This window comes from Sus scrofa, chromosome 13, assembly GCF_054392235.1.
Source record: "Sus scrofa isolate SSC_HxYL_T2T_F1_AM1 chromosome 13, Sscrofa_HxYL_maternal_Yorkshire_Landrace_v2.0, whole genome shotgun sequence".
Taxonomy (NCBI): domain Eukaryota; kingdom Metazoa; phylum Chordata; class Mammalia; order Artiodactyla; family Suidae; genus Sus; species Sus scrofa.
Genome location: NC_139395.1, coordinates 59067451 through 59093513, shown reverse-complemented (window position 1 = coordinate 59093513; position 26063 = coordinate 59067451). Strand labels below are relative to the sequence as shown.

At 42.0% G+C, this 26063-nt stretch overlaps 1 protein-coding gene across 26 annotated transcripts in view; it reads left to right on the top strand.

The window, feature by feature from the left end:
- CADPS (calcium dependent secretion activator) overlaps positions 1 to 26063 on the top strand; it is a 502621-nt gene that overhangs the window by 212300 nt on the left and 264258 nt on the right. For all 26 annotated transcript variants that reach the window (XR_014823443.1, XR_014823444.1, XR_014823442.1 and 23 more), the window contains exon 4: positions 17067 to 17147. Coding sequence is in view for 22 of the 26 variants with exons in the window: in XM_021069166.2 (XP_020924825.1) it covers positions 17067 to 17147 (81 nt within the window). In the remaining 4 variants the exon portion in view is untranslated. The remainder of the gene's footprint in view (positions 1 to 17066; positions 17148 to 26063) is intronic.

Below are 26063 nucleotides of genomic sequence, written 5' to 3'. Positions count from 1 at the left end.
AGGGTTTTTCCGCTTTTATTTTAAAATAAGTTAGATTAAAGGGACTGAAGATCACCTACCTAGATCTTATCCTCCTTACCTGTGCTTCCATCCCACCCCAGGTTTTCTACTTTTGGGTTCTCATTCAATTCTAAGATGCATCTCAGGCTTTTCAATCAAGGAGAGGTGGTTATATGTTTGGGTCACCCTTCGCCTCTGAGCAACAGTTCAGGATCCTGGTTTGTGAATATGTAACAATCACCGCACACCCAACAGAATATTAGAGAACGTCATGTGCTTCCAGGGACCCTGCAGAGCCTTCTTCTGGAACAAGGAAGCCTGTGGCAGGGGCGTGCACAGAACCCAGTGGTGCTGATACACTGGGAACACTCTTGTTCACGGTTCCAGTGGTGAATCCCACCTATGTTAAACACACTGAAATGCAATAGCCTCTCAAGCAGGGCTCCTCAAATACCTACCTAGATTATTTTTGCAAGCCTGTCACTGTCTCAGATTTTTTTAGCCACAGTATGAACTGCCCACATTCCCATTCTTATCTTTCTTGCCTCAAATTATTTCAGATTTCAGCCGAGCTATAATACTGGGAAGAGTTTAACAGCTAGAAGATTAACATGATGAAGTTAAGCCTCCCCGTCAGCTGAGCCATATTCTCTTTGCCCCTGTAATCAAATGCTGTCAGGCAAAGAGCTTGCCTGCCTGAGGTCACTGTATATAGCAGGGTTTCTTGACCTCAGCACTGTTGATATTTGGGGCTGGATGGTTCTTCATTGTCGGGGTCATCCTGTACATTGTAGGATGTTTAGCAGCATCCCTGGCTTCTTACACACTAGATACCAGTAGCACACTCTTCTTCAGTTGTGACAACTAAAAATGTCTGTGGGATTTTACCAGATATTCCCTTTGGGAGCAAAATCAGCCCCCCACCACCTCCACCAGGTTAAGAAGCAAATCTAAACCATTTTTAGGGAGAGTGTGGCTAAGGAGAGCTAATTCTTTCATCTTCTAAGTTATGATGAAGCTAACGTCACGGTTTATGTTGAGGATTGTCTCCTGAATTTCTGCAGCCCTGCTTTTCTGATAAGAAACTGAAGATTGTCATGAAATTAATCGCTTCAGAAAGGTTTGCAAAGGGAGGTAGAGCTCTGGTCCTGGCTGTTTCCCAGTGCTGGCCAGTATAAATTGCCAGTGCTTGTTGACTCGGAGATTAATTATTAATGATAGGGAAGCTTATGAATTTTTCACAATTTTTTCCTTGCTGGGTACTGCAGTCTGACTTCCTATCAGCAGCATAGGATCCCCTCCAACTGTCCTACATCAAAGCCACAGGCTGTCACCCAGGGCGTTATCTTGTTCTGTGCAGGCTGGCTGCATATGTTGACTCTAAATTTTTTAATCAGCCATTTTCCAAGTCAACTGCACATGTCAAACTGTAGAGACAGAATCCATTAAGCCCTGTCTGAAACCAGCAGGGGCCTGTGGCACTGTGATTTGATATCACGAAGGCAGAATTTCACAGTAAGAAACTAGAGGAGTACACATTTTGTTAAAAGGTCAGCAGAAAGCCTCTAGGAGTTAAAAGCAGGTAAACCATATAAACAACCACAGTAATAATAATCTCTATACAGTCCCTCCAACTTTTTGATGGATTTTTGTACCTAAGGATCTCATTTTCTCCAAACTCTATACTTTTAGATTTCTCCCTTTCTCTCTCTCTCTCTTTTTTTTTTTTTGTTAACTTTTAAAAAGGTGTTATTTTAGAGAAAACAAAGGAATGGGCTTGTAAAAACATTTTTTATTCCGAGTCATGAAAATGAAATGTTTAAACCATTTTTAATTTAAAAAACTTTACTGAAGTATAGTTGATTTGCAATATTGTGTAAGTTTTAAGTGTTCAACACAGTGATTCATAATTTTTAAAGGTTATACTCCATGTATAGTTATTTTAAAATATTAACTATATTCCCTATGCTGTACAATCTGCCCATTTTTTTATTCAAATAAAATGGCCAGCAGCTGATCCATCCATCTCATAGAGAATATTTTTTTTAATTTAAAAACACATAGATCAGCTTAGAAATGCTGAGGGTTCCCTGTTGCAAGAAGGATAAGGTATTTATAGGCTATCACTTAATAAATATATATTGAACACACATTTTGTGTCAGACACTAGCAGAGTTATTCACCTGGAAATCATTTGGTTTTCCCTTCATGTTAAAACCATTTTTCAGAAATGTATTTTTCCACTCTGCTGCCTTAGAATACAACAAACATCTTCCTGAAAGGCATCGTTTTGCTAATCAATCCTGTCTCCAGGAATGCTAGCACAAAAAGGGCAGGTCATTGACCTGGTACATATATATGCTATTTCTTTTTAAAAACACAGTTCCCATTGTGAATTTTCTCTGCTTGCTCTTTTTAAAAAGGTGATTGAGATCCCTGACTAAATTTGTTTCCTTTGAGATTTTATAGAAATTTGTGAGGTGGGAATGGGGTGGATTTGCTACAATCGCTGGGAAGTTTTCTCTCTGAAGGCCCTAAAAAGCATCCCCTTTGCTAAGAAAGTTCAACTTCGGTGCTTTTGCAAATGTGAAAGGGTAACATCAGCAAATGGATTATCTAATCTTAATAACTGTTTCACAGAGGATTAGTCTTGAAATACAAATAAAATTTCAGGAGACAAGAATTCATCTGTTTTGATGGTGGTCTGCCACTCAAAGTATTCCATAGCCTGGATGATTGTAAGTACATTAGAAATAAATTAGGTTTTGAGCCCCTAAGGCCATCTTGATTTGAACCTCTTCTGTGCCAGAATTGCATATTTCAGTGAAAATTGTTTCAATTTATACTGGTTAAAATACTGTTTATTTGCAAGTTTCTCTCTCAGAGGAGAGTATCTCTTTAATTTCCTTCCACTAAGCCACAGCCATATTTGCCTTTCACAATGCAAATTTAATTGTGTTATACCACGTTCACTTGCATTAATTTGAAATGATGTAGGATTATCCACACAGGTCAGGTCAGAAAATCAAACAATTTCCAGATATTCAAGATAGATTTTATATTATGAGCACTTTAACCAGAATCCATGGTAGCTTTTTCTGGCAGAGACAGTAATGTTCACAAAATATTTTATGTCTTCTTTTATATTTTCTAGATTCCCTTATAGTTAGGTTAGGGCCATGTGACTGGTTCTAGCAAACAGGCTATGACTTGTCCATGCTCTGTGTTCCCCTGTCAGAGTGAGCATATAAGCCACATGTTGAGATGGGGGTCATGAAATGGTTGTGCTTCTATCTGCCTGGGTCCCTGAGTGACTTTGTGGAACAGAGTCCCCTGAAATCCACACTGGCCAAATGGAATAAGCAAGAAATAAACCGTTGATGTCTTAAGCCACTGAGGCTTCAGATTAATTCACTACTGGAATAAATTAGCCTCTCCTGATGAATTTGTTCCCTCTTCAAATTTACTTTTTCAGTATTTACTTATATTTTCATTATGGCAATGTGCCACCTGTGTTAGTAGATGATATCCTGATGCCTTCACTCATCTATAGCCCATAATACAGATTATTCCAAACAGGAAGCTTAAATTTGGGTGGGTTGTTTTTTTTTTTTCATTTCAACAGATGGGAGCATCTGCTGAAAACTTAGAACCGTCCTCTTTTTTAATAGTACCTCTTTCTCTTATGCACAGGTGTTTTTAAAATAACTAATAAAATATATCTCCTTGGTTATGGATTTGATAGCAGGAGCTAACTGTTTCTCTGACAGGTCTTAATCAAGGTGAAACACACCCTTTGTAAATATTTTTGGCTTTGAACAATGGTTTCAACAAGGTAGGCACACTCTTCAGGGCAGGCAAAATGAAATAATGATACATGTGGGTAGACTTATGAATAGACCCACTTCCTCCTGGGGACTTGTATAATGATCAGCCTGGGACTAGAAATTAAGTACGTCTTATATTTGTGACATGCTGCTCAAAGGAAACAGAGGTGCATGTGACAGTTCTCACATATCCTGGAAATTATACTACTTCCCCTCAATTTCAATTGACAGACAGCTCTATGTTTTTTACTACTTGAGGTCTCTGTTGTACATGTGTACACATCTACACACAGACACACACCTTCATGCACATACATATTCATTAAAGACATAAAGGTGGAAAACTTGACTTCATTTTGTCCTTGAGAATAACTTTTATACTGCATTATCAATATTTGAAAATGAAATTCACTTCCTTCTAACATAGTGGGCACTTTTAGCATAAGCATTTGATGTTATTAGTATATAGAGGTATTTTAGATATCAGTGGATCCTTTTTGAATTTCCTGTTGAATGCATTATTTTTGTCAGTTATCACTTGCTTTTCACTGTGATTCAAGGCTGCTGAGATATCAAAATTATGTAACAGCATAAAAAAGCATTTTATGTCCTATCACGTTCATATCACAATCTCCTGTGCTTCTTTTTGGAGAAATGATCATTTTCTATTGCATCAACTGCCTTCATAGAATTTCAGAAATTAGTAAAAACTAATTTAAAACTAATGACAATAAAATAATTTACATTTGTGTAATTGTTTACTAATTGGTTGATAATCCTTCTTTTTTTCTTTTCTTTTTTTTTTTTTTTTTGGTCTTTTTGCTTTTTCTAGGGCTGCTTCCCTCGGCATATGGAGGTTCCCAGGCTAGGGGTCTAATCAGAGATGTAGCTGCCAGCCTACACCACAGCTCACAGCAACGCCGGATTCTTAGCTCATTGAGCAAGGCCAGGGATAGAACCCACAACCTCATGGTTCCTAGTCAGACTCATTAACCACTGCGCCATGACGGGAACTCCATCCTTCTTTTTTACTTTTGAAAGAATTCTAGAAGTTATCTCCAGTGTTGTGACAGCAAGCTGCTTAAAAACATGTGCTCTGGATTCAGACAGATCTGAATTCATATCCTAGCTCTCCCACTTCTTGCAGATGTTACTTTGATTCGTCTGAGTCCCCTTATCTGTAAAGTGGTGTTGATTGAAATAATTATGATCTCAAAGATTAAACAAGACAAAGAATGAAATATTCTGTACAATGCCAGGCCATAGTGTATATTCGGTATTTAAGGTATGTTGACTCTTATGTAGATCAGAAGCTCATAGAAGGCAAGTTCTTTGTTCTGCTTTCACACCTCGTAGAGTGCTTGATATAAAGCAAGTGTTTAATGAATAGTTTTTAAATGATGAGTTAAGTATTAATATTCCCAGTTTCCAGATGAGGAAATTGGCTTCCCAGCACTAAACTGGTTCATACTTCTGACACCACCTTGATCAGTTCATCTGTCCCTTTTCAATTTCAGTTTTATATTCAACAAGGATTTAATAAGTTTAAACCATATGCATTCAGATTTTTATTTAGGTCATGATTTGAGTACCTATTAAGTGTCAGACTCCACACTAAGTGAGCTTACAAACTTGTTTCATTAATTTAGGAAAACATCCCTGCCAGTTCCTGTTATGGCACAGTGGGATTGGTGGTGTCTCTGGAGTCCTGGGATGCAGTTTCGATCCCTGGCCCAGCACAGTGTGTTAGGGATCTGGTGTTGCCACACCTGTGGTGTAGGTCACAACTGCAGCTTGGATCTGATCCCTGGACTGGGAACTCCATACGCTGTGGGGCGGCCAACAAAGAAAAGAAATAAATTTTTAAAAGAAGAGTGTTAAAAAAAAGGAATTGCCAAGTGGACATTATTATCTCCATCTCAAGTTAATTCTAGAAATACTTCTTGCACACCTATCAGGCATCAGTCTATGGAGACTTTTTTTTTTTCTTTTATGGCCATGCCTGCTGAATATCTAAATTCGTGGACCAGGGGTTGAATTTGAGCCTCAGCTGTGAAACCACCAGATCCTTCAGCCCACTGCACCTGGCTGGGGTTTGAACCTATGCCTCAGTAGTAACCCAAGCTGCTGTAGTAGTATTCCGAACCCACAGAACCACAGTGGGAACTCCTGGGGAATTTTTAAAATTTGTTAATTAATTTTTAAAGTTTATTTTATTGAAATATAGTTGATTTACAATGTTGTGTTAATTTCTGTTGTACAGCAAAATGATTCACTTATACACACACACACATATATATATTTATGTTTTTTTCGTATTCTTTTCCATTATGGTTTATTACAGGATATTGAATGGATTCCCCTATCCTATAGAGTAGGACTTTTTGCTTATTCATTCTATATATAATAGTGTGCATCTGCTAATCCCAAGCTCCTGGCCCATCCCTCTCACCTCCCTCCCCACCTGGCAACCAGAAGTCTCTTTTATATTTCTGTGAGTCTCTGTTTTGTAGACAAGTTCATTTGTATCATATTTTAGATTCCACATGTAACTGATATCGTATGATGTTTTTGTTTCTCTGACTTACTTCACTTAGTATGATAATCTCTCTGTCTATCCTGTTGCTGCAAATGGCATTATTGCATTCATTTTTATGGCTAGGTAATATTCCATTGTATATATGTACCACATTTCTTTTTTTTTTTTTTTTGTCTTTTTTTTTTTTTTTTTTTGTCTTTTTGCTATTTCTTTGGGCCGCTCCCACGGCATATGGAGGTTCCCAGGCTAGGGGTTGAATCAGAGCTGTAGCCACTGGCCTATGCCAGAGCCACAGCATTGCGGGATCCGAGCCCCGTCTGCAACCTACGCCACAGCTCGCGGCAACACCAGATCCTTAACCCACTGAGCAAGGCCAGAGACCGAACCCGCAACCTCATGGTTCCTAGTTGGATTCATTAACCACTGCGCCATGATGGGAACTCCTGTACCACATTTCCTTATCCATTCATCTGTTGATGGACATTTAAGTTGTTTCATATCTTGGCTATTGTAAATATAGTGCTTCTATGACCATACAGGTGTATTATCTGTTTTGTCCAGATATATGCCCAGTCTCAGGAGATTTTATAGAGAACTGGACATACAGTGTTCCCATCCTCAGGGCATTTGTAGTCTTGCAGAGAACATGACCTGGAGCAAAAAACTCAAATGTGATGAGAGTTATAAAAGAGGAGGTTCAAGATGTTGTGGGGACCTTGAAGAAATGACCTTAGCTGAGGCTAGGATGGATCTTAAGGAAGAAACATAGAGGCCAGAAGTTGGGTTAATAAGTGCTAGCCAGATGAAGATGGCATAGGAAGGCAGAGTAGTGTGCCTTGGCCTGGGGTATGATGAGTATGTCATGTTTGAGAACCTTGAAGCAGCACAGAATGGCCTGAGCTTGGAGGCAGGACAGAGCAGTGGAAAAAAGGCTGGAAAACTTTGCAGGAGCCAGATGGCAGTGCTTCCTCCACTTTAACAAGGATCTCAGGCTTCTGTTGCCAAGGATAATGGAATATTTTTGCAGGGTCTTAAGCAGGAGAGTAATGTGAGCAAGTGCCTGTGCCCAAAAAATGAGCAGAGAGCACTGCTGAGCATGGATTCCATCCTTGATCTCAGAGTGTGCTTCCCAGCATCACCAAGGAAGGGCAAATTCTTGGTTCTCACCCCAGACCTCCAGAATCAAAACTCTCCAGGGATGAGGCCCATGGCTCAGTGTTTTAGCAAGTTCTCTAGTCAATTCTTAAATACACCATAGTTTGAGAACCACTGACTTTTGGTAAAGGTTCTCAATCTTTTTGCACATTGGAATCATCAGAACAGTTTAAAAAACTGATGCCTGTACCCAACGGTAATGTCTGATTTAGTTGGTCTGGGTGCAGCCTGGATATCATGATTATCTTTCATGTCCCCCAGGTGATTCTAATGTATGGCCAGGTTGAACAACTATGTCTGAGGGGAAGCAGGTAAACAGGTAAGGGATCCACAATGGAGACGGTGACAGCTTGTCCTAGGGAAGTGGATAAACAGAATCGACGGATTCAAGAGATACTGAAGGTGTGACTTCATAGTTAAGAAGGAATAAGCTAACGTAGTCTTATGCATCCTCTCTTCACAAAACCGCCTGTTTTTTCCACACCCTGGGCTTCAGCTGCCATACTCCCACCCTGACAGATGATGCCTGCTTCCTTCTCTGAATAGCTGCAATTTCTTGTGTCTCTGGGTGTGTGCAGGTGAATTGGACCATCTCCCAGTCCCAGCTGTGAAGATCATTAAGATGATCCATAAAAATCACAGCTACATCCTTCATGCTGGATAAAAATTGTGGTCTCTGGCCTCAACGGTACTAAAGAACAGCCTTGACTCTCTGGCCCTGTATCCTATTTGAGGCATCACAATAAGTCCTTAATGGGTATTGTCTTGTTTCCTTCTCATGACAAACCTCTACTGTTGGCATTATTACTATTAGGACTCCCACTTTACAGATGAAGTGGAAGACATAGAGAGTTCAGCATATTGTCCAGTGTCACAGAGCTGATAAGTGTCAGAGCAAAAATTTGAGCTCAGGTCTGACTATTTCCAGTTCCCTGGGTTCCAGACCATTGTGCCCCACAGCTAGTCTGGCAGGAAAGGGAAATCGGAAACATGTGATCTGTAAGAGGTTGAGATACTAGACTGGTTAGAGCTACCTATAGAAGCAGGTTGATACATGACTAAAGTAATCAAGGAGGACTTTCCTAAAGAAGGCAGGTCTCAAATCAGACCCTGGATAAGATGTCAGATTTGAAATGGAAAAAAGTAGAGAGGAGGTCACAGGATGAGAGTAGGACTAGAGAAAGACCAGTTGAGCACTGCAGGATCATAAAGGAATGAATTGGCTTTATGTTTGGGGTATTTTTATGTATTTGTTTGCTGCTCACTCAGAGAATTACTACATTTGGAGCTCTTGGGTTATATTTACTGCATTGCCAGAAGTCAGAGAAGACATAAAACGGGTGACTCAAATGCAGAGGATGTTCTTATTGGCTCACAAACTCTGGGAGCTAAACCTTGCATTTTGCAATCAAGGAGAAGCACATCCTTCAGAATGGAAACTTTGACCTACTCAAGGTCTTCTCTTAGAAAGGAAATAAGGCATCATAGAGATAGACACTAATGATCTGGTTTTAACTCTTCTTCAAGTGCGGCGTTTTCTCTTTGGGTGATTTTTACAAAAACAAAATATAATTGAGTGTGTCCAGGACACCAAACTCCACATTTTCTCTTCAAATAACCTTGGAACTGAGCCCTGGTAAAGATTCACGTCAGAGGCCCAGCTGCAGTTTTCACCAGACTCACTCCCAGTGATAATAATAGAAGTAATAATAAACCTACAATGTGTTAAACCTCTACAGTGTGGAGATGTCTATGATGTCACCATTACAATAGTCCTCTGAGGGTATTATTTAGAGCTCCAGGTACAGATGCTCAAAGAGGTTAAGTACCCTGGCCATGGTCACACCATGAGTATATGACAAAGGCAAGATTTGATCTTAAGTTTTTCTGATTCTAAAATCCATGCCCTGTTTTCTCAGGATTACCCTCTCTGTGCAGGGTTGGCTGTCTCGGAAACTGTCGGCAAACTACCTCATCTTTTGAAGCTTGGTTTCCTACCTGAAAGCAGGGGAAACCTGATCCTCCACTTTAAGTGTTAATAGAATCAGAATTTGTGTAAGGAAGAGGTATACAGCCACGGAATACCAAGTACCAGTAGTGGTTAAGACTTCCTGAAAATGACTGCCTGCCGGTACTCCGCTAAGTGTCAGACACACACAGTGCATCATTTAACCTCTCCTCAGTCCTACCAGGGAGGTATTATTATTCCAGCTGTAGAGCTAAGAGGGTTGAAAAAATAAAAGTTAAGGCTTAGAGAGATCTCATAGCTTGTTCAGTGTTGCTTGGGCTTCAAAGTGGAAAGGCAACAGTGAATCCTGGACAAGAGAGGTCTGACCCTGTTGTGCAGCCTCCACATTAGAGATGGACAGACGGAAGGCAGGCTGGAAGGAAGAGATGGGAAGAAAGGTGTTGGGAGTGGCAGCAGCCAGACATTGAGTGCAAACCTCCATGCATTCTGGAGGCAGGAGCTCAATACCCACATCCCCTCATTGGGAACTGACACTGTCCTGGCTGTAACTTTCCAGACCGCAGTGCACCAGGCAGGCAGCATTCACTGGAGCAGTTTGTCTCTGAAGGCGGATAAAAAATGCAGGGCTGTGGAGGATAGGAGGGCCGTGCCAGTGCTTTATGGGAGGCGCCTCTGCCCTCTCTGCAGTAGCTCTTGGCAGCCTCCTTCTCAGACTGAGTCCCTGGGCGCCCAGGGGCAAGGCTGGAAAATGGAGAGAAAACAAGGGGAACAGATTGAGCTGAACCCAGGTCAGCAGGTGGCTTGCACCACAGCTGCTGACAGGCACACCTGCCTCCATGCCCCATAGTCAAGAATTAAGGATGCTTTATCTGCAGTGAGACTGGTGATAGGCCAGCTAAGTTCAGTCTTGACCTATTTCTGCAGAAAGGGGCGCTTCCCAGGACACAGCCGCCAAGCAGCAAGACATAGAGAACTGAAGGTTAGCAGGTTGGGAACCTGGTCTCAGCTCTCTCGCTGATGATTGTGTGCCTGTGGGTGGGTCCTTTTCCCTCTTTAGGTTGAAGTTAACTCAGTCCTTTGGTTGGCCAGGCATTCATCAGAGCACACTCTCTATTTGGAACCAGGCTAGGAGCCAGGGATGCAGAGCTGACCAAATTTACAGGCACCTTCCCTCACAGAGCTTGCAGTCTGGGAGGTAGAGATCAAATAATCACATGAGTGGTGTGGAATTATAATTGTGATAAATGCTAATAAACAAGAGGTGCACTGTGCCCAAAGAATATATGACAGAAGGGAATCTGGAGGAGTCAGAGAAGAGTTTACTGCACAGATGAAGAATGAAGGAAGTGGTGATCAGTCAAGGAAGGGAGCAAAGGAGAGTGTTCCAGGTGTGGGAGACAGTGCATGCAAAGATCTGGAAGCAGGAGAAAGCAAACCCTTCCAAAGGCCTTGCAGGGGACCCAGTAGAGCAGACTGAGGCAGAGGAGGTGGCACCCAAAAGGCCACAGAGCCCCGCCCCAGCCTGAGGTCACTACCTCCTAAGTGTCCTCCCAGCCACAGTTCTGGATCATGTTGAGTATAGTTCTGAGGACAAACTTTGTCCATTGGCTCTGAGGCTGAGGACCAGAGATGTGTCCAGAAAGCAGAACAGTTAGTCAAACAGTGCACCAAGTAATCTGCTTGCTTCTGTTTAAATTCTCTGCATATTTGAATCACATCCTCTCTTTGCTTGATTGCGGATTGCCTTTAGCAGTAACAGTGAGGACTGTAGAAGAATCCAGAGTTGGACTCTCCTCCACATCATCATGATGCATGAGACCCAGAAGATTCAGGCATCCATAGGAAAAGTGGTACCCAAGGATGTCTTCCGGGCACACCGTCAAGGCCGACCCTCCAGGGCTTCAGGGCTAATGAGGATGCCCAGCAATCTGGTGCAATCTGTATCAGCCAAAAAGGTCAGATGGAGTGTTTTCCTTTCACTGAGATATAGACCTTTTTGCAGAGTGGGGTTGCTTCCTCTCTGCATCCTTCTCTCTCCTCCCAAATTCTGTCCTTGGACATGAGAAAAGTGAAGCTAACAGGAGAATTGCCTAGGTGAGCATGGCCTGAAGTGTGTTGGAGTATTCAAACATATTACCCATGTTGTCAGATAAGTTTGGACCCACGTGAGCTTGCCTTCATGTAGCATTTCTCACTAACATGTCTGGTGGCTTCTCTGGGAAGGGGAGAGAGGAAGCAGACTTTATTTGGCTGCAGAAGTCTTTTTCATAGAGGGTATGCAGGAATGATGTTCTGCGGAATGCAACTTTGAGAAATGTTCATCCTGGCTTTTCAGAGACTCCTGGAACATAATCACCTAGGGTTCATCACTTTTCAGATGAAAGAGTTTTGGACAAAGAGGTTATGACTTTGGCCCCAGATCCCCTGGCTAAGGGCCAGTTGGGGCCAGAATACAGGCACCTACTGTCCATTCCAGGGTTCCCCTGTCTACCCGCCTGGTTTCTTTCATAAATCACAAAGGGCAGGGAGGGGGAGTTAACATCTGATGAGCCTCCACTCTAAAAATTGAAATTGATAATTCAAGAAACTAGTTGCTAAGCTATTGGACCTACTCTATGTCAGCACCATACTAGATGCTATGCATTCATAGTCATCTCTCTCCATCCTTCTATCTACACACTGAAGTAGGTATCTTATCTCATCCCTGGTTTTGCAGACAGTAAAACTGAGGCTTAGAGAGGTTTAGCCACTTGTTCCATGGCTTTGAGTAAGGGAATTGCAGAAATTTGGACCCCAGTTGGCCTGACTTCCCTTGAAGCATGTAGTCTCATTCAATAGCTATACAAAATAAAGATGGTCCCCACCCTGCAGAAACTGAGACTCGAAGAGGTTAATAGATTTGACAGGGTCTTGAAACATGGGAGAGGGATAACTGGGCGCTGTGAGGTCCTCCACCATGTAGTGCTCCTGCCGGTGCAAACCAACCCCAGAGAGCTGCTGGTCTGAGTTCTCCTGTCTGCATTGACTGTAGGGGCAGAGGTGTAAATGGAGAGACTCCCTGACCTTGGGATGGGTTTGAACCAGCATCCTAGATGATACCTGTGTGCACTTACCCAGCACTGAGCTTTGTTCTCCATCACTTTAAAGAAAAGCCCAGAGAAGTAGTTCCCTTTGCTGGGCTGGCAAATCAAAACAACCCACTGCCTCTCTTTGACCTCTGCTAGTAGGAAGATTATTTGGCTAATTAGGTAAAAAGCTTTCATACCCATGTACATATTTTAACCCTAATGAGCTGTCAAAGGGAAAGGTTTGCCCTTGGCCTGGTTTGCCAGTGGATCTATCCTTTGCTCAGTGGAAAAGACCAGCTAGGTAAACAGAACCTCGTTTCCATGGAAGCTCACTCTCTGGCTTTTTCTTTCCAGCACTTGAAAGGTAATTACTTGATTTTTCTTTATTTTGAGGGGTTTCATACAGCAGGGCTGTCAAGCTTTTCCACAGAGGATGGCTTCTCTCTCATGCCAGGCTATTTTAGGGAGCTTTGGTTACATTTCTGTTTTCATCTTCCCTTTGGATCATTAGCTCTCCAGCAGCAATGTTCACCTGCCAGTCACTTCTGCCAATTAAAGTCCAGTGGAGCAAAGGACTTGACCCTGGAGAATGGGGGGATACACTGAGAAGCCAAGGAAGTTCATCCAGAGATGGAAACTCCCATCACCTTCCTTTCCGGGCACAGACTATCAGACCAAGACCCCCATCCACCCAGGGGTGGGACATTAGCCCATCCAACACCTTCTCATCTGAAACTTTGACTCCCCATGTGGCCCATGTCAGAAATATAGCCAGCATGGACTGTTCTGATAACAAAGAGCAGCCATCATTTCCTGAGGGTTTGCTGCATGCCAAGCCCTGGGTTAAATACTTTATGTCTGTGGTCTCAGTGAATCCTCATGACAGCCTTTGGGTAGACTTATTATCTTGATTATTCAGATGAGAAGACCTGAGCACAGAGAGGTTAAGTAACTTGGCCAGCATCACATAACTACTAAATGGCAAAGCCAGGATAAGGATCTGCCCACAGATATCATTTTTTTTTTTTTGTCTTTTTTTAGGGCTGCACCTATAGCATGTGGAGGTTCCCAGGCTAGGGGTTTAATTGGAACTGTAGCCGATGGCCTACACCACAGCCACAGCAACACCAGATCCAAGCCTCCTCTGTGACCTAACCACAGCTCACAGCAAAGCCAAATCCTTAACCCACTGAGCAAGGCCAGGGATCGAACCTCTGTCCTCATGGATGCTAGTTAGATTTCTTTCTGCTGAGCCACAACAGGAACTCCACAGGTATCATTTCTTAGGGAGAGCTCTGGCACTGCTACAGTTTCCCCAAAAGAAATCAGCCGTGACAGGAGATGGAGTGTTAACATTTCTCAGCCCCTCAGTGATGGCCCTATGTGTTCAGTTGAACAAAATAGCTGAGTTAATTGTCAGGGCCAGTGAGAAAACCAAAACAACACAGTAAAGAAGAAAGTCAACAAAAAGCAGAACAAGACAGGTCCAGATTGAAGCAGGGCAGACTCTGTTTCAGATGGCTTATACAACTTTACCACAGTCTTGAAGCTTACAGAGACTCAATTTCCTCACCTGTAAAACGGAGATGATAATGGTGCCGACTTCATAAAGTTATTCCACTTGAGGAATTTGCCAAACTTCTCTGTGGAATACTGGTTTTCAGTGAAATAATTGTGTCAAAGACAAAGTTAAATGCAGTTAAATAGGCTTATTTACTCTAGAATTTTTTATCTTAATTATGCTAATATGTCATAAATTTTCAGGAGGGAGCGGTGTTTCCTGACCCCAGAATCCTTTTCCTGGGAGAATGCCCTTTAACATCTATTTCTTGGGACCCCTTAGAAAAGGCTTCAATATAGATCATATAGTACCTGGTCTTGAAATAGGATGTTCACTACGTGCTAACTCCCTCCCTTGTGTGCCCAAATTGTTCAAACAATGATACTTCTTCTTGTTAGACTCAAGCTCCATGGTAGCAAGAGCTGGGGCTGTCTTGTTCCTTTCTGTATTCCAGTATCTTGCATAGCAAGACATTTCATAAAAAGTTGATGTATGAATGAGTAAGTGAACCAATGAATGAGTGAACCAAGCTTTGTGTAGACCTAACCTGCTCATCTTCATTGCTGGCATTCTCTGCTGTTTCTAGTTGTATTCAATGAAGCCAGTGGGAAAACTCATACACCACTGTGAAGCTTCATAATGGCCATGTTTGTCTTGGGCTGTATTTTTGGTTTTAACCTCTGTGAACACCATATCTTTTGACAGAATTCCCAACTTGAGCCCCAACCAAATCATTTTCCTTCTTCTCTGGGAAGTAGTATGAAGTTTTCTTTACATATGTGTTTTGAATAAGACACTTCTGAGTGTTCCCTATGGGTTTGCATGTGGATATGAAGTCTTGGGCTTCCAAGGGAACAGAATAAAAACAGTTCACTGATATTAAAACCAGCACTAAGAAAACCATGCTTCCCACATGTGGTCATGGATGGACCACTAATCAGTGGTATGACTGCTCTCTGGTGATTCTCTTTATTTATCTAGAATGGGATTTCCAACTCATGTTCACCAGATATGATGCAAAAAATTAAAAAATATATGTTAAATAATAGTTGGGTCAGTCAAAGTCTGACAGATTTCCTTACTGCAGACTTCTCAGAAACTGTTCATGTCAACATAGCATTGCTCACACTTAGATAACCACTCTTTTGGAGCCTTTCTGAACACTTTCTTTTGGAGTATCTAATAAGATTGTTGTTCAGCAGAATATCCTTTAGAAAATGCTACCTTAGAATACATGGCAATGAGTTGCAATCCAAGCTTTATGGAAAAGAGAAGATAAAGCAACTCCTGAACTGGACAGGGTGGTAAATGCACAGAATAAAATCAGATGGATTCTTAGGTGTTTTGTAAAACAAGCCAAAGAGAACTATTCATGATGCTTCAAAAATATGACCATAATTTATCCAGTGTTCTCATTTACATCATCTTAGTAATAACATTTTTATACCATTTCATAGAATAAATAAGATTTTTTAATCATGGAGCTCAGTTTTCATTTTCAAATTCCTGAATAAAAATTTCATACTTTTCAATTTTATAAACAAAAATGGCTTTTAAAAGAAAGGGACTTAGGGAACACATATTTCTTTATCTACTTTTTGTTTTCACTTACTAGTTTCTGAAAAGAAAAATAGAGCACATCTGATTTGAATGTCACTCTTCCCTTCTTAGGAAACTTTTCCGTGAATGAAATAAATTATAAATTATTGAACAAAGCAGACTCTATTACAGTTGGAAAGATAACACAAGGCTTGCTTGGAATTAGAGAACTTCAGTCCACAGGGCAGGGATCAATAACTATGGCCCGTTGCCATCTGTCGTACATAAAATTTTACTGGAACACAGCAGTGCTCATTCCTTTACTTATTGTCTGTGTGTTTTCACACTTCATTGGAAGAGCTGAGTCACTGCAACAGAGATCTTAGGCCTCTCCTAGCCCAGAGTGTTAATAATATGGTCCTTTATAGAAATATTTACCAATATTTTTCATAGATTTATAGAAAGATGTAAAAGGGATGGTGGAGATTGTATAACCAACCCCTTCATTACATAGATGGGGAAACTGACACCAGAGAAGTTAAGTTGTCTACCCATCGGAGGTGATGAAAAGAGACTTCAATTAGGTATCAACACCAACTGAGCAGTAGCAGCCATCTGGAGTATTGAGAAGGTCTCAGGACTCAGAGAGAAGGAATGCTGTAGTTGACTTATGGTTCAGGGGTGGGAGAGCAGCAGGATATATGGCATGTAGACACTATAGATGCTCTATATGTTATTAATAGTTATAGTACCCTCTCCTACCTTGTATGTCTGCCCAATAAACACTTTCTTCATTGGACTCCAAAATAGGAGTGCCACCTCATTAGTGGCACTGCTACCTAGAAGTTTAGATGTGATTCTTATCCAAGTTCATTCAAATGACTTTCTTAGCAATGTCCTGCCTACCACATCACACTCTGCCTGAAAATATTTTTTATGACATTTATTTCTTTTTCCATTGTAGCTGGTTTACAGTATTCTGTCAATTTTCTACTGCACAGCAGAGTGACCCAGTCCACATACATATATACACTGAAAAGATTTAACTTGGGATTTCCTTCAAATTGGATTTTGTCTGTCACATGATTCTTAACTTTTCTTTTTTCTTTTTGGTCACACCCATGGCATAGGGAAGTTCCTGCCACAGCTATAGCATTACTGGACCCTTAGCCCACTGCACCGGGCTGGGAATCAAACCCATGCCTCAGTAGTGACCTGAGCCACTGTAGAGACAATGCCAGAACTTTAACCCACTATGCCACAGCAGGAATGCTACACAGTTCTGACATTTAGTTTAGAACTAACTGTGTTCATGGGAGCACAGATTAGGGGTGTAAAATGGAAAGTCATGAGCATCTTGGTTTTTGTCACCCAGACTGAATGTCTCCATGTTTGTGCTTTTGTGCAGCTGGACAATCCAGATGAGCAAGCAGCCCAGATCAGACGAGAGCTGGATGGACGCCTCCAAATGGCAGACCAAATAGCCAGGGTAAGGAAACTCTGGGGACATTTGCTGGGGGACCAGGCCAGAGTCTCACTCAGGAAGAAAACTGATTATTAAGGACCATGAAAAGATAAAACTGAGAATGAGAGCAGGAGGGAAGGGGGCAGTCACTCTGATTGGGTCCTGAGGCCTCCTTTCTCAGGGCACCTCTCCTGGAGACAGCACACGTATTTTCTATGCCCCAGCCAGTACTCAAGCTCCAGCCTCACTTTTTTTTTTTGGAGTCCCAGACTTAGACTTCCATCTGTCTGTTGAGCATGTCCACTTGGATAGTCCCTGCATTTCAAGTTAGATGTGGTCAGAATCTTACTTCGTATCCTCTTCTTCCCACCAAGTACACATCCCCACATGAACTCCTTTTCCATTGGCCTCTGTCTATTTCCTGTGGGTGAAACCTCCTAGTCAGTGTCGTTTTCTCCTTCCTCCCTACAACAGTTCACACACAGTCTGCCACGGCTCATTGATTCTGCCTCCAAAATGTGGGTCAGATCCCTTTACTCCTTTCCAGTGCCACTGCTAAGGCTCCGATTCAGGCCCTCGTCTTCCACGCCTGGACCTTACATTAGCCTCCTCATGAGTATTCCTGGACCCACTCCCTCCCCACTCCTGGCCGTCCTTTACATAACTGCCTTCTAAACGTCCTCTGTGAACATCTCAAAACAGAGCCTTAGAATCCTTCAACACAATCCTCCCTTGGCCCCAGAACAAAGTCCAACTCCTTTAGCATGATCTTCAAGGCTTTTCGTCCACAGACCATTATGCTTCCTTACCAGCCTCCCCTCCCACAAGGTTCTCACCAGAACTCCCCATTCTAGCTACACAGAATGTCACCCTCTGAATATCCCGGGTCCTTTCCAGCCTTGGTCCCTTTGTACCCACTGCTGGTTCCACTGAGAAGGACATTTCTTCTCTCCTCCCCTTAGCAAGCTGTCTGACTCAGCCTTCAGTCCTCAGCCCAGAACCCCTTCCCCAAGAACTGAGTGAGTGCTCCCCATTTTGTGATTTCTTCACACCACATGTAAACCTTTATTATGACAGTTCATCGAAGAGTGACTATCCATTTACATGTCTGAGTCTCCCGGTAGATAGGATTGCTCTAGGGTTGGGTTTATGTCCTCCTATGATGACTGTGAGCCTACGTATTATCTCCTATTCTTACAGCAGTGCCATGTGTGTTACTGTTAATAGTCTTCCTACTAATGGTATCTGTTGAGTACTAACTCTGTGTCAAGCATGTTAAGTGTTTTATGTGCACCACCTCATCCAATCCTCCAAACAATCCTAGAAGGACATTGCTGTTAGCATTCTTGTTATAGAGATGGGAAAATCTAGGCTGAACAGGATAGGTACTACTTAGGAGGCAACACTGGACCCTTTACACAAGTCTGTCTCAACATCAGGACTGGGTCAGGTACTAAGCTAAGCTAAGGTACAAAATTTCAAAATGGGTGAGGGATGCAGTCATCAACATAAATAATATTTAATTAAATACTTTGAGATCCTGCTGCATAGCACAGGGAACTATATCCAATCACTTGTGATGGAACATGATGGAGAATAATGTGAGAAAAAGAATGTGTGTATCTATATATATACACACATACACATACACACAGAGATATATATGTATAACTGGCTCACTTTGCTGTATAGCAGAAATTGACAGAATATTGTAAATCAACTATAACAGAAACAATAAACATCTTAAAAAATGAAAACTATAATGAATGCAAAAATATCCATGAAGAACAAAATATCAATATTTTACATAATAGGATCCTACTGGTTCCCACGGTGGCCACAAGGTATGTGTTCATGTGAGGGTGGGCCGTGGGAATTGGAAGGGGGGAGAGACACCAAGTAGAGCTTGGCATTCAACCTTCCTCTTTATGGAAAGAAGTGTCTCAGGATGTGTACCCGTGGGAAGGAATTCTCCTGGAAGAGAAACCAAAGAGAGATCCCAAGAAGCAGGAAGATCCCCATCCATGCTCAAGCAGTCTTATTGAAATGTTTTGCATCTTGTTTTTGGACACCTTCAGCGTTTCTAGTAGAGTCAGTCTGGTGGCTAAAAATAGTCTGAAGTTATTTGGCTAAAGGCAGTGTCAAAGGTTCTTATGTTTGAAAATCCTGCTTGATGTGGGAGTAAACATCAATAAGGCTTTAGAATTTACTTCTGTAAACTCCCGGTGTCTCCTTAGCAGATTATCCAGCAAATAGAGGTCCTTTGGTCTATGCCCTGCCCTGAGGCATCTATTCCTTTTCCACCTAATAAGTATTCATGCCACCTAGAGAAAAATTTTACACACACACACACACAAACACACACTTCAAAAACAAGCTCATGGCACCTTTAGTTTTTTGTTTGTTTGTTTGTTTTTACTTTGAGGCATACCATGATATTTTAGGAAACTTGTGTAGTCTGTGGTGAACAGCTGTTGCATAGTGAGCCAAGTTGCTCATTTTTAGACAATAAGTCAGAAAAAACTGTCCCCAGGTCCATGCTGCTAGATAGTCTGATACCAAATAGGATGTTAAAGACAAAACTTAGAACTAGACTTTCTTGGACCATGAAATAGGCAATTAAAGCGAAACTTGGTCATTATTCACAGAGGATGGAGAATAATTTCAAAGTATATAGAGGATATATTTAACATTCAGATTACTGAGGATTTCTATGAGAGTCTGCCCACTGCTCTCTCCCGATCTCCCCAGGAGACAGAAATTGAATGTCTTCTTTTGCAGTATTCATTCATGCCAATGGCTCATTTGCCACAATTACTTGGTCTTGGAAGTGACTTTTACACCTAAGTAGAATTAATCCTGGTTCCAAACCTGTCCTGGCCACAAGTGATTGGTCCAGAAATGGATGCAACTAAACCCATGAATTCCTTCACTGGGACCTGTGGACTGTGGTCCAACAGAACTGTATCTTCTAGTGGTAGAAAGATGTGTGCAGCCATGTTCAATTCTTCCATGTAGGGAAAATTAAAGAATGAAGTCAACATAGATAGCTTCAAGAGAGATAAGAGAGATGGAATATACCGAGATTCTCAGGATGTTCAAACCCCTGGATCTACTTATTCTTGACCCTCAGCTGTATAACTGCTTTCACTCAGTTCAGTTGAAGTCCAAGAAAAGTAAATTCTCTGTTTGCTTAAACCAACTGGGCTACTACTGAAGAAAAGTAAGAAACATCTTACCTACTAAAAATGAAATAAAATATCAGGATCTCATATATGGGCTAGTTCATGAAGAGATATTAACACAAAGCTTATCTTCTTTTAGCATGCCCTGATTTTTCTATTTCTGGCATCACAGTGAATTTTATTGAGGGTGTGCAATTCAACCCATATGGCGGAACATCAGCTCCTATAAATATCATAACCAGAAATTCCTGGAGATAGATGTCATCCATCATACATAATTCACTCTGTTCTCTGAATTAAAAGATGGGCAGAGCATCTTGAATGCAAATTAGAAGCACCAACTGAAGGAAGCTTATGTAAAAGAAAGGACTGATTCTTGGGGTCAGGAGTGTCTCCCAGAGCCCACAGGCAAGGTACAGCCCAAACCAAGGAAGGAAGTAGAACCAGGGGCACCACAGGGACAGAACTTTTCCCCATCTCTTGATTCTGTGTGGCCTATTCATTATTCCTTCCTTTTTTGTAAAGCAGCTTTCTTTTCTTCTCAGGTGGGAGACATGACTGTTGCACAGTTCTCTATGTTTCCAGGATGGCCAGTTAGGAATTCATTCATCCAGTCAACCTCTGTCTCAAATCATTCTCCCTACTTTCTCTTTCCTCTTTTCTCACTACCCCCTTCATATTCACAATTTCAAGAATCAAGCCTCTGATTGGCCCAATTTGGTTCAAGGGCCAACTCCTGCAGCACTCACCCAACCCACCATGGAAAGGGGATGAGAACATGTAGATTCTGGAAATGTATCATAGAGGGTGATTGTGGTACTCACAAGGTAGGGCTGTGGGTTGGGTGGTTGTTATGAATTAGGAGACACTCCAAGATGTGTAAAAAAAAAAAATAACTCTTGCTTATATGGTGTTTACTTTGTGTCTGACTCTCTCCTAAGGATTTTACACTTGATAACCTATCTAACCCTCCAACAACTTTATGAGAAAGGTGCTATCAATATCCCCATCTCATAGACAAGGCTGAAGCAGAGACAGAGGCCTTGTCCAAGGTCACTCAGTGACCAGAATCTGCTCTCTTACCCAGTGTGAACACTACCATTACAAAGTACCTTCCCAAACACAGCCCTCATTTCCCCATCAACCCAATCCAAGCATCCCATATGCCTTTCACCCAGGCCTTCATCTTACCACATCCTAACCTCTCTCTTCTCTCATCACTTCTTCATTAAATGTGTCCAACAGTGGCTGTGAAAGTGATCATAAACTCTCATTTAGACCTCTGACAAACAATCCTGGGAGTTCCCATATTTCTCCCCAGTTTAGCACATGGAAGAGTTTGTGATGTACCAAAATGCACTCAGCTAGTAAGTAGAAAGCTGAGTGCTCTGATTCCAACTTTCACATTCTTTCTTTTGAGTAGTCAGATGACAGGTGGGGAGTTACACCAGGACAAGCCTGCCCCCAGTTCCTTTCTCCCTGATGTTGCCTCTCTAGGAAACTTGCTTTCTCTCTTCCATGGAAATTGGTTGTGCATTCCCTTCAGTGTATGCAGAAGCCCAAACGAAGCAATAGCAGCAGGCAGAATAGGCTCTGGGAGTTCTGAATCCCTTCTAATTTTATTTCCTTGGAATCTGGGACAGAGGTGATAGGGACCTTGGTGGTTCTGCCAAAAGCATGTCCATCACCACATACTTGTGAAAGGCATATGTTTGCCCTTTCTTCTTAGGAGAGAAGTGGGGAAACTGCAAGGTGGTTTTCCTCTACCCACAACCCTAGGCTCTAATCTCTCAGTTCAATCACACCAACATCCAAGGAACCATGAGATAGAGATGGCTGTGTGAGCCCTCACTGTGAACATCAGACACGCTGCCTTAAAAATTCCACAAAGAGATCTGAATGCATTTTTTAAAAATCTGGTAGAAAAGACTTCTTAATCCCTGTTCAAACATACTCCCAAATCCTCTCATGTTGACATTAAAGTGTCCCCAAATTTTACCCAGGAATTAAGTTTCAGTTATTTAAATTGTCTGATCAGAAACTGACATTGAAGCTTAAATGAGAAGATTGTGGCATTAGGGCTGCTGTGATATTTGCCAGTTCTTTTGGCCACATTTTGGGGTAAATTTTGAAATTATTGAGTGAATTATATGACAAATAGTACACCTTTTGTAATATTAGTGACAGAGGTCAAGTGTGCTTCAGCACCCTTGGTTTTTCAAGCTATCATTTAAACATGGGGTTGCCATTTAAACCCCTATTCTTGGAAGTTCCCTTGTGGCACAGCAGGTTAAGGATCCAGCATTGCCACAGCTGTGGCGCAGGGTCAATCCTTGGCTGGAAACTTCCACGGCCAAAAAGATAAATAAATAAATAAACCCCTATTCTCGGCAGAGCACAATTACCATCATACCATGGTCCCATTGCAAACACGGATGATATGCCTAAGTGAGAAATAATATCCAGATATTTCCCTGAAGGAAAAGTGCTGTCCATGCCTTGCCAGAAATCAGATAAAAGTGGAACCCTCTCCTACCAAAAAGTGACAGCACCCCCAGCTTATAAAAGTATCTTGTACCTGGCATCTCCCCTGTGTCATGAAGTAGCAGAGTGTTAGACACATGCTAGAAGCTTTGTTCAGCTTTGCCTGAAAGAATGTGTGTAGGGAGACTCTCCATGACTCTGGCCTTTGTCAGGTAGCAGAACTCAGGGGAATCTGAGTTTAAAGAAAAATCTAAACACCAAGGAGGTTCATTCAGGGGCAGGAAGTCCACCTCATTCATAAAAGCTGAGGAAGTCAGACTACTCCTCTCAAGGACAGCTTTGAGTGAAAGGGCCAGTCCAGGGAATGGAAATACCTGGACCTTCAGTAGCTGTGATGCTGATTTTCACAAATGACTGCCAAGACCTTTCTCTTTTAGCATGGCCACCCGTCCCCGCATCACTCCCTGTACTTCACCCTCCACACTGGTAATGGTGGAGTGGCCACTATTTATGGAGAAGCCATCTGACCCCTGTGAGCCATGCAGAGGTGGTGTTGGGGAACCCCTCTGAGAGGCCCCTCAGGGTTCACCTTGGCCCTGTGGCCACTTGGGGCCAGATAACTCAGCCCTATCACATGGTAGCTAGCAACATGGGCTCCGGGTTTCAAACTCAGTTCTACTGACTCTGGACTTAACCTCTATGCCTCATTTTTGTTAGGAAAATGGGAATAAATAATAGCACCAGCCTCAGCAGGTTGTTGGATTAAATGAAGTAAAGCTCGTAAAGGGCTTTGCTTAGTGCACAGGACAATGAACTTGTAATTGCCAGCTGGCATCATGGTCTTTACTCTCATCACCATCATAATTGTTGGGTCTGTCATTAGAGTGGTGGGAGTAAGTAGCAAGCCACTCAATGTAAATATGTATATGTGTCTATGTATATATGTATGTGTATATATGTATATGGGCATGAGTATATGTGTACATATATGTATGTACTTATTATTCACACTTCACATATAGAAACTACAATTTGGACAGGTAAAGAAAGCTGTTAGTAAATGGCAGGCTCAGGATTCAAAGACGAGTCTACTTCAGCCCTGTGAACCAGTCAGGTACCTTGGTGTTCCTTTGTACCCTGCAAATGCCTCTGTTACTTCATGTGTCACAGGGAGTCTGGTAGTCACTTTCTGGCATTTCCCCCCAACCTTGGACACCTAACTCTTGGCTGACTTTCATCCCCAGTGACAACTGTACCATCTGACACATGATAGGAACCCAGAGAAATGTCTGAGAGATTGTACTGACTATGAGTGACATTGTCCACAAGCACCCCATCTACAGAGTGTCTTTCAGCCACAGCCTCCCTTCTGATCATCCACAACATGTCATTTGAGCCTTTGGGGTTTAAGGAGGCTTTATCTGAGTGGGCGGTAGCCTGGCCAGCTTTTACATGTACCCACCTCACTCTCTTATGGGTAAAAATGCAGACAGAAAAGCAAAGCAAATGACTGACAAAGCTGTTACCACTTTAAAATGCTGTTTTTCAATATATTCCCCAAATCCCTCAGTGTGGCCGAGCATTAGTAACTCTGGTAGGAATTATCCTTGAGGGGCCATCCCCACTATGGAATGTTATCAGCCCAAAACAAAATTCTGGCAGAGAATTTCTTTTGAAGACCTCCTCTGTGCATATGCTAGATCTTTCATAAAGCAATATGAATAAACAGTCTTTTTGTCAAGGCCAATTTCCTTTTATGCTTGGAAAAGTAGCAGTCGAGATGGACGACTCCATTTTCCTTATTTGGCACAACTTCAGCTTTGAAATGTGTTTATAATGGGTTTGCTGCTGAAGACTCCCGTTTAGAACCTCGGCATGGATTGACAGAATGCTATTCCTTCTCAAGGCTTAAGTTCTCAGAACAGAAAAATGGCCTTGTTTTCCCTTGCAGACTTCAGTTTTATGAGCCTCTTTTTATGATGTCGTTAGGAAATATCCAAGGTCTGAGAGGAGTGATTATTCTTTGGATTTTTCCAATACCCTGCTGCAAAACGTTTGTTGGAGGCCAGCTCTGGGCCAGAGTGGTGGTGTCAGTAAGCACTGGGTCTTCTTTCAAAACTTTAAGACTGTGGAGTTAAAAGGCCTTAAGTGAGTCCCAGAGGTGGATATAATGAAGGGAAAACACTTAATAGTAAGTCTCTCCCAGCTGATTGGCAGGAAAGAACCCACTTCACAGACATAATGGTTTTTCTCCACAGCTGCCAGTAAAAATCAAAATCTCATTTACCTGGCACCCCCAGTCTCCCATATAGTTATGAGATTTGGGCCTCAATACAAGGAGGAATGAAATAGGTCAGTATAATGGCCTTCAGACTTTTAGTATGTAACCATTGCTGTTTGGCAGCCTTTGACATGGATTAACTTGCCTCATTCTTCTCCTCATTCTTAAGAAAAGCCATGTTCAAAAAAGATGAGGAAATATTTTGTGACCATGTTCAGTTCTATAGACCTTCTTGGATTCATGGTTGCCTGTTATATTTTTTCATGAAAAAGAGCAAATACAAATGGCCCTGTCTCAGCCAACTCAACCCCTTTGTCAAGCTCATCCTCTTCCTCAGACTCTCAGCTCAAGGGCCACCTCCTCTGGAAAGCCACCCCTGGTTCTCTCAGGAAGAGCTCATTTCTCATCTACCTCAATTATAGCATCCACCTTGATATTTCCCTCAGATCTTTCTCCCCACTAGCTGTAAGCTCCAGGGCAGTCTTTATGATCCCCCTGTGCCTAACACTGTGCCAGACATAGTTTGCATGGTTGTGTTCTCTAAGTAACAGTGTCCTAGAAAACTATAGCCTTTGTCGTAAAGGATACCCATATTCTTGAGGCTCACAATTGAGCTCAAGAATGAAAACACAAGCCTAATGTGCAGAAATTTGAAAGATAAAGGAATTTTGCACTGCATCATTACAAGTTCCTGCCGAGCTCATCAACCTATTTTCTCATTTCTGAAGGACCCATCCTGCTCCTTCTCTCACATTCACTCACAGTGTGTTTAGAAAGCACCACGCAGCGGGCTGAGCCCAATATTAAAAGTGGGAAGTGATTATATCAAGAGATTCTGAAGGAACCAGTAATGAAAGGTTTCTGGGTGGATATCAGACTCCCATACACATTTACCTGGGAAAGCAGAATCTCAGTGTGCTTCCAGAACTTAATTTATCATCCTTCCACCTCCTTCTCATAGGTGAGTTTCAGCTGCATTGATATTTAATA